The 17,743-nt window shown below is 38.4% G+C and overlaps 1 protein-coding gene across 1 annotated transcript; it reads right to left on the bottom strand.

Annotated features, from left to right (window-relative positions):
- Positions 1-1,117: 1,117 nt before the first annotated feature.
- On the bottom strand, positions 1,118-15,059 carry smarcd2 (SWI/SNF related, matrix associated, actin dependent regulator of chromatin, subfamily d, member 2). The gene is made up of 13 exons (XM_049562702.1): positions 14,450-15,059; positions 12,026-12,222; positions 10,068-10,110; positions 9,622-9,744; positions 8,245-8,364; positions 7,477-7,572; positions 4,631-4,732; positions 4,375-4,536; positions 3,963-4,060; positions 3,590-3,725; positions 3,380-3,502; positions 2,532-2,633; positions 1,118-2,416 (listed from the first exon to the last, which is right to left on the bottom strand). The coding sequence occupies exons 1-13, from the start codon at positions 14,594-14,596 to the stop codon at positions 2,363-2,365; spliced, it is 1,503 nt and encodes a 500-aa protein (XP_049418659.1). The 5' UTR covers positions 14,597-15,059; the 3' UTR covers positions 1,118-2,362.
- Positions 15,060-17,743: the final 2,684 nt, after the last annotated feature.

Genomic DNA, 17,743 nt, shown 5'->3' with positions numbered 1-17,743 from the left:
AATATAAGTATTATTTCCACGAGTTTATTCTAGATATTTACCTTTACAGTATTTTGAAAACATCTCAGAAATAGTGAAAACTCTTATACTAATACTTACATTTTTTTCATCAAACATATAATGGAATATCATTGAATATATGGTAGGAGCAGAAGAGAAATATCATCCTTTTTTAATCTCATAATAATTGTGAATTTATTATCTTAGCATCACTACCTATATACTAACAAAATGATTTCAGCATATATATATATATGATGGATGACATTAAATGTATCACTTAACAACAATGAATGGAATGAATGATCATTTATTTTGTAGAAAATTGTCAATTTTAATTATATTAACTCAGCTTCACCACCTTTTATATTTGACCCTTAGTAGTCTTTTATTTTTTGTATAAACTTACATAAAGTTGTTAAGTACGTTCTCTGAAAATATAACATGTCAAAAACTCAACTCAACCTGATTGAGCTATCTTTACCATTCGGGTTTAGGTATGTTGTGCAAAAATAATTACTAGATGTCACTGTTTCTTTGGATGGTTGGTCTCTTCAGTTAACTTCCTACAGTAGGTCACAAAAAACATCACTCCAGGCACGAGGACTCTGTGATGGGAATTTAAAAAAAAATCTTTTCCAGTCCCAACTGTAAACTGAGGTTTCCTCTGACTTTCGCTCCTATGTCATCATCCTAACAACTTAAAATAATTTTGAATCACTTTACTTCCTCTAATTAAAAAGCTTAATTTACTCCTACAAACACATGTACAATCTATCAACAAATTTAATAGCTGCCGTCATACTTTGCTTTGAACCATTTTGACCTTACAAGCTGAGATGCAAATCTGTTAAGAGTGTTTGACCGTTATTTACGGGTTGGGAAACACGAGACAGGTAAGACGAGCCATACCTGTTGAAACTGCTGCTCTGAGGCCCCTGAGCTCTTCGACCAGCCCTAACATGCACACTCCTGGAACCAGCCCAGCTTTTATCATACAGCTGAGGCTGCACAGTCAAAGATATGAATATAAGCCTACGCTATCAATTTTAACACTGCCATGGAAAAAAAAAAACCATTTTATATGACACAGGTTCCTTTTTGGGATATCATGAAATAACAGACATTTGTAAGTATATTTATTGTAAAAAAACAAAAAAAAAAAAACAACTCCAAATGTATAAAAGATAAAGGCATTTGATTGATACACAACATGCAAACATTTTAAAAAGAGGCTGTACAACAACATATTTGTACACAACAATTCTCAAATTATAAGTGCCTGCTTCACAAAACAAATTTTGGCACAGCGAAATCTGTTAACACGGAATGTTTAAAGAGATCCAGAAAACCCTCTCATACAAAAACCTTAACAAAACAGCATTTCAATGAAAAGTTAGCTCGGGAAAATATAAACTGTACAAAACAATTCGGTGCATTTTAAGTGACACGCTACAACTGCCTTTTTCATTAACACCAGGTAACCTTCTTCCAAGGTTTGGATCTTCCCTTCAATCCAAAGAGCCAGCCACTGTTCCTCTTCCTGGCATTAAAGACCCCCAATAACAAATAAAAACAGCATGTAAACATCCAAGAAGTACAAAAAAAACTGCTGAGTTACAGCTGGACAGAGTGGACTCAAATAAGGAGCTCAAGCTTTTCCCAAAGGAGAGCTGTCCTGAAAATCCTGCTTTCAAATTTCAAATTATATATCCACCAATATATATATATATATATATATATATATATATATATATATATATATAAAAACAGCAAAAAAAATATTGTTGGCGTAAAAGGCTTCTTATGTGTTCCTATCCAAGTCATCAGACATCATTCTTGTTCCTGTTTTTCCAGAAAATAATCCATATTTTCTAAATTTGTTTTTGAAATAAAAAAAAACCAACATATATATTTCTCACTAGGCATTGTTCCTTTCTAAAGGTTATGGCTTTCACATATGACGGTAAACAGACCTTTTCAAAACAGCACACAATGTGTTGGTGAATAACACCTCGACAGCACCGATGCTTAAAATATCTTAAGCATATTGTACCATAAACAAAACATATTGCAAAACAAGGCAGCGGTTATTTGAACAGGCTCAACATGACAAGACAATGCAAGGCAAACATATGATAAGGGACGTGTTAATCATCACTTTGGTCCTGTATACTTTGATTTTAGAACTATTATCTTCTATGTATCCCACTTAGAAGCTGGGTTATGATACCATGTCAGTGAGGATGGCTTTGTGAACATTTAAGCTGCAGCATTAGCTTATTTCTCTTTAAGCAAATTCCAATTTCGATTGTGCAGACGTTAACGTTTGGCGAATAAACTACGTCTCTGGAGTATGTCTTTAGGTGAGTCGGATGCCCAACACCTGCTCCAGCTCCTGCCTCCTCTGCTGCACCTGGAACAAAAAAATGTGAGTGCATATTAAAACTAATAACAACTACACCTTACAATACAACACATATGAAACATGTGCTCTGTTCAGCAGAGCAATAAGCTTTTTAACTTCTTACTTTGGAGTATACGTATCTGCCCACTGCCTCTGGTACCCAGGGCGCCTGGTAGAACTCAGACCTCCTCTCCTCCTCTGGGTTTCCTGTCACGTCTGTCATCAACTGATGGCAAAAAAAAAATTATCACTGAACACGAGGAACCACAATATCATGAATACAGAACATGGTTTAAATTCCGAACACCAAAATAATGTATTAAGTGGTCAATTTATTTTGGCAGACAAGGCATTGAGGTCTCTCCATTTAATCTGAGCAAATGATTTTAATTTAGCTCCCGTCTGCTTCCATCTGACCATTGAAGCTCTGTTTAAATATGTCCTTTTGTTCAGTTTGATTCAGCACAGGTGTGTGTAATTATAGCATCTGTCCGCTGTTAATTTGCCTCAGTGAATCGGTCACAAATTACCCTTGCATAACAGCTAGTTTTTCATTTTGGAGCATGTTTTATTAAATATTGGGAAACTTATGCCAGGAAATGCTTTTTTCCTCCCCTGCAAAATGCTTTCAAAAGCATTTTGAAATAACTCTACATTTGGGAAAGCAAACAACTGACTGCACAAAATATGTAAACAAAGACAAACGTGTTGAGGTTGTCATGAAGATACTCGTGATGATACTGGAACTGTACCGTACTGCTCGGTGGAAACAGGGCTTCTGATACCTACAGTGCAACCTTACTGAACTACTCTGACAAATATTTTCCTAAAAAACAAAAACAGCTCAAACTGTGGTTGGTATACTTGAAAACATAATGTATTTGAGCAATACTGTGTGTAAAATAAACAGCAGCGTGAGACATCCTGTGGAGAAACATACACAGTAGATTAGTCGTGTGAGTAAATGTTTACCTTCAGATCTCTGCACTGAGACTTGAGCCAGTCCTGGATGAAGTCCTGTGGATTGTTACTGAAGCTCAGCATGAAGTCCCTCTCAGTCTTCAGCTGGTTGATGTACTCAATCGTCTCATGGATCTGCGGTGAACACAACCAGCACAAATGTATATTTATCCTGAAAGGCCAGTGAGGTGCAGGCAGCTGTGACTGACAGACAGGACATACCTTCATCTCCAGTGCAGCAATTTCCTGCTGGTTGGTTGTAGAGGACAGGAAACTGGTCATTTGGCCCTTCAGTGGGTCATCCACCTCCACATCAATGTCATAGCACGCTGTCTTCTTCTGATCTGTGGGGTCCACACTGCTCAGAGACGCACAGACGGCACAACAGAATTCAAGTTGGAATGAGATAAGGGAGGAGGAGTGATGTTGATGCAGACTTGTAGTGCAGACCAGGAATAAATTTCAAGTCTTTGGAGATACTTTGAGAAATTCTACATTTTTAGAAAAACACTTCCAAGTTTTTCTAATAATAAATGAGATCCTGACAGAGCACACACACACACACACAGAGGGATAACGATCCACACTCCCATACCTAATCATGTGATTGATGATGATGGGGTCAGGGTGCTGCAGCAGGCCGGCCAGTTTCATGGGAATCTCTGAGAACCTCATGCGAGGACAGCCAAAGATCTGGACAGCATTTAGATAGAACACAGAGCACGTTTGACAGGCTGAAGGTAACGCTTGTTATCCCTTAGTCTCCCTACAAGCATTAAAACATTTAAAGCCCAGTATAATATCTGTATATGAGCTACAGAAGTCGTGGAGTGCAGTGTGAAGCTACAAATGGTTGACTGTATACATTTACTTATTTAGGAAACAAGTTAGGTGTTTGTATGCATACATTGATTGTTGATATAATACACATACAAAATGATTTTGACAGCATTTTCAAATGTCAAAGCAAACTGGGATAAGTGGTAGCCTCCAAACCCTTCCTTTACCTGTCTGAAGTAGCGGTTGCAGTTGATGTACTCCTTCTCATGACAGTCCTGCAGCTTGTTGTTCTTGATGTAGAGCCAGAGAGCTTGCATGATGCTGGCCCGCGTCTGAGTGTGCACACCCAGCAGGCGAGCCAACCGCGGGTCCAGTTTGTACTGAGGGGGCTGAAGAGAAGACAAAGACAGCAGTGGTTAGACACAAAAAAGGTAAGCAAGGCATAAGACTGTTGGAGAGATGATGACAGCAAAGTGGTGGTACCTGGTGGTCAAGCATGAGCAGGAGGGTGCATTTAACATTCACGTCGCCAGGCCTTTTGACCTGGAAACCGTCGGTCTCCTGAGTGGTGGGCATTCTGTGCCACTGAAAGATGAAGGGAAGAGATCAGATTTATTCATTTGGTATAATCAATCCAAATGAAAATACATTAATACAATAAAATGTTACATTCATTAAAGCCCTCTGCTTACTCTTCCACAGATACTGGTTAGGTCCCAGTTTTAATAAATGGTGCAATCATTAGGTATCTATGACCATACATTCTTTCTTTCACCACTGTTGTTTTTGTCTAAGAGAAACTCAGTTATGTAAATTCAGCCTTGCAAAGCCTGACCTATCTCGTGCTGTGCCAGCTCTGGAGACAAGTCTGGCTGAACACATCATAATTTCACACTAAGGACAAAACACTGGGTTGTTTGTGTTTCTTTAAATACACTGTTATGTCTATAAGCTTGTATGTGTATACATACATGTCTGTCTTTGTTGGGCACTCTGGTGCAAAACCTGTTTTGATTTTTAAAGAGCTATATAAATGAAATAAACTTGAAACCTAAACCAATCATCTGGGGCAGTGCCAAGCTGTGTTGAGAAGGATATTGTTTGGGAGACGAGGACTGACATAAAAATGGCCAAATTCCCCTCAAAAGAAAACACCAAATAATACATTAAAGGACATTTTAGCGTGTAGGTTGCTAGCTGGGAGGTTGTTGTTTCATACATAGCACTAAAACAAAGTACGAAGAAAGGTCCGGCTATGGGCGACTAGTTTCAAGTAGCGACAGGGATATTTAAAACAATAGGCAACCAGTGACAAGCCAAACCAGAATCCTGCATCAGGTTGGGGGACCTGCGAAAAAGGTGATTTGCAGATGGTTTTTTTTTTGTTTTTTTTTCCTGGCTCAGACCTGGGTGGAAAAAGGCCTTGTGGGTCTGATCGCGGATGTTGGATAATGATAAATATATTACAATAAAATGCGAATAATAATAATCTACTTTAATATTTTACTGTTTGAATCCTCTGACTTTGTATGTCAGCTCTGTCTTCTACGCCACCTGGAATAATCAGGTGGGACACTGACAGGCATGTTGACTGTGGAGATGTGTTGCTCAATATTATTAGAATAAGCAAAAAACATTCATTTAAATTTTATTTCCTGAATTACCTTCGTTTTAAAAAGGGTGCCCACAAATTTTCACTGACAAAACTGCAGAACTTTTACGTGATTTTTAAGAAAAAATCATTATGGGGTCATAACGATTTTTTCTCTTGCCCCACTTGCCAGGCGTTACTCCAAACATATCAGATTTAAACTCTGTTAAAAAATCATTTCAGCCAGCTGGAAAACATGAAGAGAAAGAGGCAACGCCAGGAGAAAATGAAGAAACTTAAGTGATGGTGAACAAAATGTCACACATTGACACATATTAGAGCTACGCTATCTTGACAGTTACAAAAAATACATTTGCCATTATATTACATTAGGTGGAAGGTTATACATGGAGGATTTCATGCAGTGATTTTATTACACATTAAAAAAAATTCTAAAACTTTCAATGATTTTTACTAATTCCATAACTTTTCCAGGCCTGGAAAATGTGGCAATGAAATTCCACAACCTTTTCCATGACTGTGGGAACACTGTTTAAATACTAATATCTCAGTTTCATTTGTATGAAATGCCCCAAAATGATCACATTAAACATGCTGCCTGAGTCTCTGTCTGCAGCTTGCAAAAAGAGTTCTCACTCTCTTGGAAAAAGACCAGTAAGCCAAAGTTAATTCATTGGATTAAAGAGTTATCCATAAGTCTACCTCTGAAAAAGATTACATACTTCATTAAAGGGAAACAATCACTCTTTAAAATCATTTGGAGTCATTTTCTACAATATATGGAAAATGTTGATTTAAGTATTGAACCCTGTTTAATACTTAATTGTACTGGTATGTTCCATGTGAACTATGTCTGTGAGTTTGATGCAAGGTACAAACAATAAAAGAACTACATGAATATAACAATATTGGAACCCTCTTCTTTTATTGGTTTCTTTGATTTTATTATGTTTAATTAATTTTTTTTTAATTATTGTTGTTTGAATTTTGTTGTTTTAAAAATGTCTGAAATGTAACGGAACAACGGAAGGTTGTTGAACAATAATCTCTGTGCTTTTGATATTCTTTTAGACGAGAACAGTTGCTTCGCTGTTCTTACAAAGTATTTGACATTTAATAAAGATATTGCTAGGAAAAAAAACATGCTGCTTGACTGAATTATTTAAACGCCGCATGGTTATTATAGAGTTTGTGGTTTCAGGTCAGGCAGCAGATTGGGTCGCGTTGCACAACTAACTGGTCATAAGTGTGGGTGGTGGAGTGGGTGCGGTATTGCGTGTCCAGCTGAAGTTCAGGAATGGGTGTCGAAAACCAGACCCCTCAGAGCTCTGAGCCAGATTATGTAAACTGGACTCTTGACCATGCCAAAATATGTTTTTGTACAGAAATAAAAAAGATATGAAAGAACATTGTAATAAAACAAACTGCTATACTGATATAAAGGGCTGGTTTAATCCTGTCTGTGGATTAATTCAAACTTAACTCACAAGAGGTTGGACTGAACATGGTGGGACATCTTCCAGATTCGAGAGCTCTTAATCAAAGAAATGATTGCTTCAAAAAGTTTAAATGTTTCCAGCTGAACTCCACTTACTGACCAGAGCTAAAAAAAGAAGTGTACTGGGGCTGTTGAACCAATAGCAGAACATTTTGGTGTTCGTGCTCTTAAAATGTTCTGAGGTTGGTTGCATCACATGCCTTCAAAATGACGTCATACCTCTACTAAGTGGTTGTCAGGTCCATAGAGCTCCTTATCGAGCTCAATCACCAGGCTTTTGAAGAAAGACGAGAACTTCCTCTTCTGCTTGCCAGGCTATGGACAAAGAGAAAGTGTTAAAAGACAAAGCAACAAGATTGGTATCTATCTTTGTCTTCTCACTGTGCTGTGTCATTCTGTGCAGCTGCATTGTTTAGCTCTGACCACTTTGGGGGTGGCGAAGCACAAAACTAGACGAGTAGAAAAAGCTGTTACGCCCCCACCCTCTCCAACGGCCTGTTTAAGTCTGTTTGCACAACATGACCCCTTTCACTCCTTCCCTCACATCCCTTTTCTTCTTCTATTACTCCATGCACGACTCCTACGCATGCCTAAACCAAATGAGCCAGAGAAGAAAAATTAACTGAAAAAAAAAAAAAAAAAAAACTCCTTCATGTGGCCTCAGATGACACGAGTTGAGCTGGAATTGATGGAGGGAGGGGAGGCTTGTCAGCTCATGGTATGTAACGGCCAGTGGTTTCAATTCCCTGTTTCAGAAAAAGAACATGAGCTAGTGTGTGTGTGTGAGGAGTTGTGGGGTGGAGTGGGGAGAGTTGTAAACACACATCTGGTTGCGTGGTCTGAGCCAAAGACAGAGGCCAACCAGAACTGAGTGACTGAAGTTTTCAGAAACACAATAACACGGACTGAAATACTTGGAATCAGACCACACTGGGACAATGGCGAAACAGAGCGAGGAGATCCAAATGAAAAGAGTTTCTCACGTACTTCCTCCAGAAGTTTTCCCTCCACTCTCAGTTCCCAGGAGGACACCTTCTCGGCCTCCTCGCCCTCCGGCTTGCTGGGAGTGTATGTGTTCGAAATGTAGATCCTGAGCTTGCGTTTTTGCTGCGTCATGGAGATGAACAAGCAGATATATCAGGAGCTTCAGTCAGAACTGTTTATCAAACAAAAAATTGTACAAATTCCTATAGATTCATCTGGGAATAAGACTCTTTTAAAACTGCTCCTGTTGAATGGAGAAGACAGATCTTCACTAAACATGGAAGTCATACATTGGTCAATCAAGACAGTCTGAGTCATGATCCTTGAGATACTTATGAAATCAAACTCTTTTTTTTTTTTTTTTTTTTTTAACTATTTATAGGCGGCATTCCTTCATTTGTTCTCCAAAGGCTAGTCAATGTATTTAAAGGTCCTGTGTGTAGGATTTAGTGGCATCTACTGTCAGAAGTGGTACACAATATTCATAACCATGTTTTCCTTCGTCTATAATCACCTGAAACTAACAATCGTTGTGTTTCGTTAGCTTAGATTGAGCTGTTTATTTCTACAAACAGAGCAGGTCCTCTTCTAGAGTCTGCCATGTTGTTCTACAGTAGCACATAACAGACAAACCAAACACTGACTCTACATAGGGCTGTTAGTGTTTTCGCATCGGCTACCGAAATTCTCCTACATGCTTGACACATGGGAGAAAGTTCAGTTCTGCAACCTCACCACTAGATGGCACTAGATCCTACACTCTGGACCTTTAAGGCAGAATTTAGTGTATGAGTTGTCTGGAAACTGTTCTCAACATGGAGGTGGCTGAGCCGGTGGTTAGCAGCTAATGGTGCTAACTACAAAAAACAGCGCTAAATAATGGCAACAGTGCTGATGATTACATGATGATGCCTTTGCAGAATCGGCAGTAACCACTGTATGAATGCTGTGCACAGCTGTGGTGATGAGCTAGCCAGTGGGTTACACACATACACTGACATGCGAGTACGGCTGGATCGGTTTACGACAATGAACCACAGAGCAGCTCGGATTACTGTACACACACAAAGAGAGCGTGACTTTATTCTCTGCTCAGGGCGCCAACACTCTACTATATCTTTGCCTTGCAAATAGTAGTTTGCTTTTATATTAATGCTCTGAATGTCGTATACAGAATGTTTAATCTCTCTCTCTATACTGGATTCAGATAAACTACCTCCCTGAGAAAGAGGGACTCAAAGGAAATGATGCATGCATGTAATACAGCCTTAAAATCGTTAAACTTGTGACTAGGAAGCACTTCATTAAGCCGTAAAGTCGTCTCAAAATGTCCTTTTCATCACTTTAGAGTCTGACAATGTACTCATTATGAAGAGGTACCATAATAGGTTTCTTGATGGCTTCTTGAATCTCCATACGCTTTCGGGCGATGGTCTGATCCAGTTTCCTTTCAAATGCCAAGAGATCCATGTAGGCCTGGGACTCTGGGACCAGGTCTCGGATCTAGAGAGCAAACAGCAGGACATGAATATATCGGCAATACAGCCAACTGCAAATGAACTGAGTCCATCTAAGGCTGCAACTGACACTTTGGATAACGTATACATTTGCTTATGTAGAGTATTGAAAAGGGAAAAGCAACCGAGAATCTTACCTTTATTCTATTTTATTTTACTTTTTAAAGAGGCTTTCATTAAGAAAAAAAGATTTCAAGTTTCAACTATAATAAACTATAACGTTTTGTGAGAGATATACCATGACAATCTCAAACCGATGCAACACTAAATCCACCTAAAGTATGATTCAGAGGGTCAAAATTTTCTTACCCGCTGAGGAAGAACCTTGTCCGCCATCTTGCGTCTCTTTGCCCTGAAATCACACAGTAAAGATAATAAACAAGATGATTTCCAAAGTATTAAATATGTTTATTTTGCCAAAACAAAAAAACCCACTCATACATGAATTGACCGAAACATAAACCATGTGCTTTCTCTGAAATACATCCAAAATCCAAAGGCTGAAAATATTTCTAGGTCAAACAAGGACATAAGTGTTGTGTCACCATTTAGCAGCTACCCTTTCAAAAGTGTGACCTCCATTAACTAATTTATAAGAACCTGACCACACACAGGATTAACAGAAAGACCTCATTCACTTCATCCTGTTATTAATTATTTGTTAAATCTTTACAGTGCGATAACAGAATCTTCATTCAGTCAACCCTAATGAGCACCTTAAGCTCTGACTCATCATCACTGAGCTGACTTCATACAAGCCATTTTGTTTTTTCTAATTAAATTACACAGTTCCCCCTCAGAGTGACTAAATCTAATTCCCGAGCTCTTTAATGACAATTTAGATTGTTGCTTCAAGCGCTGTGGAACATCAATCTGCCTTTACTGAGGATTTTGTTATGAGATGACGCTCGAGAAGACAAGAGGTTCATTGTGGACGAGGCTGTAAAGCTGCCTCACATCACGGATCACCACATTTACGAACGTGGCATCACTGAGCCGTTTGAAGTCAAAAATACCCACGAGTCGTGTGTGCTGCTTTGAACGCAGAGACCAGTCATGAGATACTCTATCCTCGTGTCTGTGTGATCTGAGCTGTGTTTTTAATGGCGCAGTGACTTCACAAACAGATCGCAGAGAGAAAAACACAGATGAAAAGCGGTATTGTTACATCGTTAACGAGCCACAACAGGCAAAATTAGCCACTGACTCTTTCTGACTACAACAGGGTTGTGTATGAAAATATATTTTTATAATTCAATAACAAGATGCAATTCTTGGTTTACTTGAAAAACATTCCCTGCTGGATGTAATTATGTTCATTTAAGTACACAACGTACTGCTGCACTTTGTCGTGGCTGAGGAAAACATTTCTTGTAAGGTCCTTAAAGTAATCATGTTTGCTATAAACCTGCTTTGTAGAAAAGGAAGAAAACACATTTTCATAATGAGGTGCTCCTCTTTAAAAATTCATGATCCTCATGAACACTTTTCTGGGATCATTACATCTTAAAAAACAAAATAACAATACTGTGATGAAACCTAACTGGCTATGGCTTCACACCCGTTGTTTGTTTTAGTCAGTCAACATCAGAAAATGAGGTTTTGTATCACTACAATTGGAGAAAGACAAAAGTGAAGATTTCAGAGGAGACGCAGGGAACACATCCACCACAATATCTAAAACCATTAATCTAGCAGATGACTTTAATTTTGGCAAAACTGAAGACATTAACACCTCAATTTGATGCAGAAAATTCACAAATTAGTGCAAAAAAATTCAAGAAAATGAAGGAAATTAAGCGTTTGATGCTCATAATTTTTTGTCTGAGGACCCCAAACCTCTGTTTCATGTTAAAATGTTAAAAAGAAATATGCACCCTTGAGTTAATGTTGCAAGAAATGTGACGTGAATAAAACAATTTGCAATATTTCACCTGTATTACAGGGAGATAATTAATGGTTCATTCATTGTGTTACTGTAGCTACAGTAAAAAGGGGCTTGGCAATTTTTTTTTATTGTTGAGTAGATCAATTATTTGGTAACAATGCTTGTCACCTTTCTGTAATGTTTTCCTGATTCTGTAGAATTTATCGAGAAAAGAATCCTCAGATTAATCAACAGTGAAAACAAGTAGCATCTCTCTTTATATGAGTCTACACCTCCCTGGTTTGGCCCCTGGGCTGTCTTGATCAATCAACCTTGCCATTATTCCTCTCCCTCTCTTCTCCTCCTCTCACACAAACACTCTCACATCTCCACGATTTACCCTCGTCTTAGGCCTCCCAGTGCCTCTTGCTGCTGCTGCTGATGCATATGAAGGAACCGTTTCCTCGAGGCGTCCATGCTCGGAGGCCCCATGCCTTGCCGCATGGACATGTTCCCACCACCGTAAGAAGGACCAGGCAGCTGACCCCCCATTGATCCCATGGGGCCTCCCACTCTGTTGGACGGCATCCCTGGGCGCTGAAGAAAAGAAGGTTCAGAAGAATTTTCAAGTAGTGAAGAAAACAAGTGTCTTTCTCTGAACCTCTCCAGTGCTCACTACTTTTGTTTTAAAGAAAGTTTGAGTTGTTATAAGCATGCTTTATATTGTGCTTACCTTTTCGTCCTGCAGTACTGGTTTATAAAAGGTGGGTTTACGCTCCAAGTGTGATGTTTTTGATATCAGATTAGGGATAATTAGATGGAGGACAGACGTACTACTCATAGTAAATAAAAACAACTCAGGCAGCGAAAAAAATGCTTGTATAAATACACAGTAGGTTTGGACAATACAGTGATATTACATCAATACTGTGATGTGAGGCTAGATATCGTCTTAGAGTTTGGATACTGGAATATTGTAAGTGTCGATTCCTGGTTTTAAAGGCTGCTTTACAGTAAAGTGATGTAATATTCTGAACTTGCCAGACTGCTCTATTATTTGCCTTTACCTACTTAGTCATCATATCCACATTACTGATGATTATTTATGAAAATCTCATTGTCAGGGTGGCCACAGGTCCTTAAATAGTCTTAAATTCACTTTTAAAAATAAAAATAAACGGCCTTTAAAAAGTATTAAATTGTCTTAAATTAACATTGGATGGGTCATAAATGTTTTTTAGTCATGTCACCGCAAAACTTTCATGTGTTGGCGCTATGGGAAACATAATTTTAAAAGGCGGGAAAGACTGTTTGACGAGGGTAAAGACTTTGACACAATATGCACACAGTGCCCTTAAGTTCATCCACTCTACACATTTAGATCACACAAAGAATATGCATCGTTACAATAAGGCTTTGCTGGCCATTTCTGGTTTTTGACCGAACTTCAATGTGTTTACTTGGAAAGAACATATTTTCACTATTAGTGTATATTTCTATCAAGAGTTTGCTCCCAAATTTCACTTAAAGTGATATTATAAATGTTTAAAGCTTTAAAACTCTTAAATCTAATTTGTCTATATCTGTAGATATTGTGACTGTGTAAATGTTTTGTAAAAGCACCGACATTCAACCCTACAACATCGCTGCAATATTGATATTAAGATATGTGGTAAAAAAATATCGTCATTTTTGATTTTCTCCATATCGTCCTGCCCTGTTGTAGAGTATGTGTAGACTGGATAACGTAGAGAACAGCAATTTGCTAAGTCCTATTTTAGTTGTGATGTTTCATAGTGACGTGCATGAGTGTACATTTCCGTGGGGACACATGGGACACGTCATCCTTCAAATGTTTCGAACATGTGCATTTGTCTCACCCCAATAAAAACATAAAAGTAGCACAGGACTTTTACTTTGACAAAGTTTGAGACACTTACACAGTTAATTGATGCAGAAAAGGCACAAATTGGTGCATACAAAGGCACCAGGATGCAGGAAATTAAGTGCTTGATGCTCAAAATTTTCTGGCAGAGGACCAATCAATGCTGAAGTGAAACCTACGCCTTTGGTGACGTGTATGCATGTGCTTTTTCTGTGATGTCTTGTATATATGTGTAGTAGTCTAACGTAAAGTATAAAGCATAGTATAGTCTGAAATACACCAAATTTAATTGCTTTATCATCAAAGTATATGGCTTAAACAGCTGCTTACTTTGTCTGATCCCTCCTTTAACAGAAAACAAACAAATATCTGAACCCATATGGCTCCAACAAACAAACATGAGACAGCTGCAATGGTGCATAATAACTTAAAACCACACGGAGCTGCAGGTGGTGGTAAAACTGGCACAATATATGCAGGCTTAGCTCTGACAGATGGTGGTGATGATACACTTACTTTTGTTTTCAAGCTAACTGACAGGAGGCAGAGGGCAGCCACGTGATAGTCTCTTTCACACATGCACAAAACACTGTCCTGTGATACTAATTATAATCAAATATAAGGGTATACAATGATCCATCACTGTGAACACCATATTAAAAATGCTGCATTCAATTTATGGGTGGCACGGAGTAATTACCTTTAGAAATGCGGAAGTGGTGTCCACACCTTGATATTTTGGAAATTAAAAGCTTTAATGTTATTCTTATTATGGTGCTTTTGTTTCAACTTAAATTTAGGACTGAATGTTCTTTGAAAAGCAGCCAAAGTTATGTAAACTTTAAGGAGACATAGTGGAATTAACTTATCAGAAAACGTTACCCCCACCTTTAGCTCAACACACAGCTTTTCTATTTAATAAAGATTAATTAAACCGACCTGGGGGTACTGGGGAGCGGTGGTCATGCTCCGGGAGTATCCCGCCGGAGCCTGCGGCATACCTGGCATCCTCATGCCCGCAGCGTGCCCAACATTCATGGGGCTCACATTCATATTCATCGGTGTGAATCCTCCTCTTGATGCCATCTTCCAGATCCACAAGTGGTTTAAAAGTGGCGGAAACTTCTACCAAATTTCGCCCCAAAAACGACTTTGGGAAGCTGCTAACTGCCCGTCGCCGGTACGAGTCCCAAAGTGTGACGCTAACTGAGTACAGTTACTTTTAACGAGGTCGTGTTCAGGTTTGACAGCACGCGCACTGTCAACAAAAAGCTAGCTAACGTTAGCTCGCTTCCGACCGTTTCAAGTTCCGGGATCTGCTTCTGCCTACAACTGCTTGTTTTCTGGGCAGCAAGTGGCGGTTGTTGTGTTGTTCGTCTCTCCTCCTCTTGTGCTGGAGTCTTAACATCGCTAACTATCAACTATTTGCGCTACGTGGCCGTGGGAAGACATACTAACGCGCGACTTATGATAATTGAGTGTCTAAAGCTTTACCAAGTATTCTTCTAACTGCCTACACTCACGGTGCCAAATGATGCCTTCAAGACTGTCGGAAATTTTAAGGTTCAAAATTTCAGCGCTCAAAAACGACTAAACCTTCAGCTAATCTAACAGAAACTGCTCCCTATGCACTGGAAAAATAAATAAATCCCCACAGCAAAGGTCATGGCTTCATGACCTTACGAACACACATCACCTTGAAAGAATAAAATGCACTGTCGTGGACAAAATTCCATATTTTGACAAGGTTTGGTCACCTCTCACTCATCATCTGTGAACGAAAATTGGCATTGTGAGGAAAGGGTAGGGCTGGTGTGGTGAGGATTGTCCCTTTTTTCCTCTTTATTATTTATTTATTTACTGATATTATGATTTTAATTTAATTTTTTGATTTCTATTTGTGCACTTATTTAAACTTATTTTATTTTATGTCTATTTTAATACCACTGTATTATTGTTAAGGAGGGGAGGTGTGGTTGTTGCCTTTGGGTGTTGAATAAAGTTTTTTCTATTCTATTATTATTATTATATAATTTTTTAAAATTGTTTTTTATTTTCATCTTATTGTATTGTGTATATGTACGCATGAATACTCTGTTTTCTCAGTTATTACTGTTCAGTATATGTTGAGAAAAAAGGAAAAAGAGCATATTACGTTCGAACTGCATGTATGTGTAGATACAGTACTTGCTCATTTATGTGGTCATATGTCAACATGCTCAAATTAAACTCATTTGACAGACAAACTAATCTAACATTTATCCCTTATGTGATAACAAATTAAAAAGGATGCTTAGCTGGAAATTAAGTTTTTACTTTTTTATTTCATTAAAGGAATACTTTAACACAAAATGACCTTTTGTGTATCGATTAGTTGTGTCGTGTTTCCTTGAATTTATGAAGAAAACTGCTTTTCTTGCATGCATCCACAAAACACAGCAAAAATATTGATTTACTGATTGATATGTAACCATGTCTAACAACAGTAAAACTATATCAAAACATCTCTTTGCAAACTCATAACTCATGTAGTATAATTCAAGTCTCATTTATCCACTTGTACATCAGTCAGTACTTCCTGAACACATGTATTTTCATTAAAACCTTTGGCTACAATTAAAAACTGAACTGAAAGTAGAATTTTTCTATGCTTTCTTCAAAGCCAGACTCTCATACTCCTCCCCCCCCCCCCAGCAAAAATGCATGTGTTGAGGAAGTACTGAGCATATGACTGGATAAATGAGACTTGAATTATACTGCATGAGTTGTGTGAGAGTTCACAAACAGCTTTTTTGATACAGTTTTGCTGCTGCTAAACGTGGTCCCCAGTCAATCAATAAATCAATATGTTTGCCATTTTCTGTGGAGACATACAAGAAAAAAAGTCACAAAACCAAGGTAGCACAGCACACCTAACTGATTTACAAATGGTCATTTTGTGGGTGAAGCATTCCTTTAAAATCTGACTTTGCATTGACTATGCCCTAAAATGTAACATTTATGGGTATCTATGCACATTCATCCTTCTCATTTTGCCATTTGTTATTGTGAAACTGGTATTCTTATGTAGAATAATCCTCTCTGGCTCAAGTTTTTTTGATAGAACACAAGAACCTTTACATGCACCATGTGAGCCAAATACAAGACAAAACACTTACAACTAGGGCCTCTATTAAGACGTGGCCACAAAATGAAATAACAATACAGAAACTGCCTTAGCTGATGTTATCATCTTGGGATGCAAATTTTAAATGTAGTGAACCCAGGACTTTGGGCGCCCTGAGGGTTGGGACGGTTAACTTCTTCGCTTGATTGTTAATCCAGAAGAGCAGGTTTGTGGACAGCAGAGGTGGCCTCACAGGCACAGTGCTGGATCCACTATTTGTGCCCAAAGACTAAAGATAGTATGAGAAGGAACAATGCCACATTTGTTCTGACTGGTCTGAAATCTTGAAATCTGGTAGACTCAGGCTCACTTTGGGCAAAGTACAACTTTGGCATTTTTAGATCACTTGAAAAATCCCACTTTTATCAAAAGTCAAAGTCAGGATTTTTTAAAAATGTGGAAAATCTCTAACATTGTTTTCATTAAATTTTTGTGAATTTTTTTACACTGAACATGTGCATCTTATTAAACCTGTTATGAGGTCATAGATATTAAATACATGATTGTGCTCCTTGAAGTTTCTGAGATACAGGCATTTTCTTAGACTTTTTATAGTCTTAAGGCACATAGGACCACAGTTTGTTCCTTAAATATGATGAAGTATTAAAACAGTAGTCCGATGCATCCAAGAACTAATTAAAATGTGATAAGAAAAACTCACTTTTCAGCCAAACTGCTGGATCAAGTTTGGAGATTTCTTAAGATTTGTGCTCATAAGCAAGCCCAGAGAACACAGAGAATCAGACATTTCAGTTGTGACAACAAATGGGTTGATTTCCAGCATGCTTTTGCATAAACTGACGCCTGTATTGATTATTATACTGTAACTTAAACTAATGGATTTTATGGACACAAGTGGCCAAAATGAGTGTCCTCTGTGGGGTGGCTGGGCTCAGCCTTAGAGATAGGGTAAGAAGCTCAGACATCCGAAGGGAGCTCAGAGTAGAGCCACTGCACCTTTGCGTCGAATGGGGTAAGTTGAGGTGGTTCGGGCATCTGATCAGGATGCCTCCCCCTGTTAGAGGTGTTCCAGGCAAATCCCACTGGCAGGAGGCCCCGGGGCAAAC

Source organism: Epinephelus fuscoguttatus, linkage group LG20 (genome assembly GCF_011397635.1).
Source record: "Epinephelus fuscoguttatus linkage group LG20, E.fuscoguttatus.final_Chr_v1".
Taxonomy (NCBI): Eukaryota; Metazoa; Chordata; class Actinopteri; order Perciformes; family Serranidae; genus Epinephelus; species Epinephelus fuscoguttatus.
This window is presented reverse-complemented; position numbering and strand designations above follow the sequence as displayed.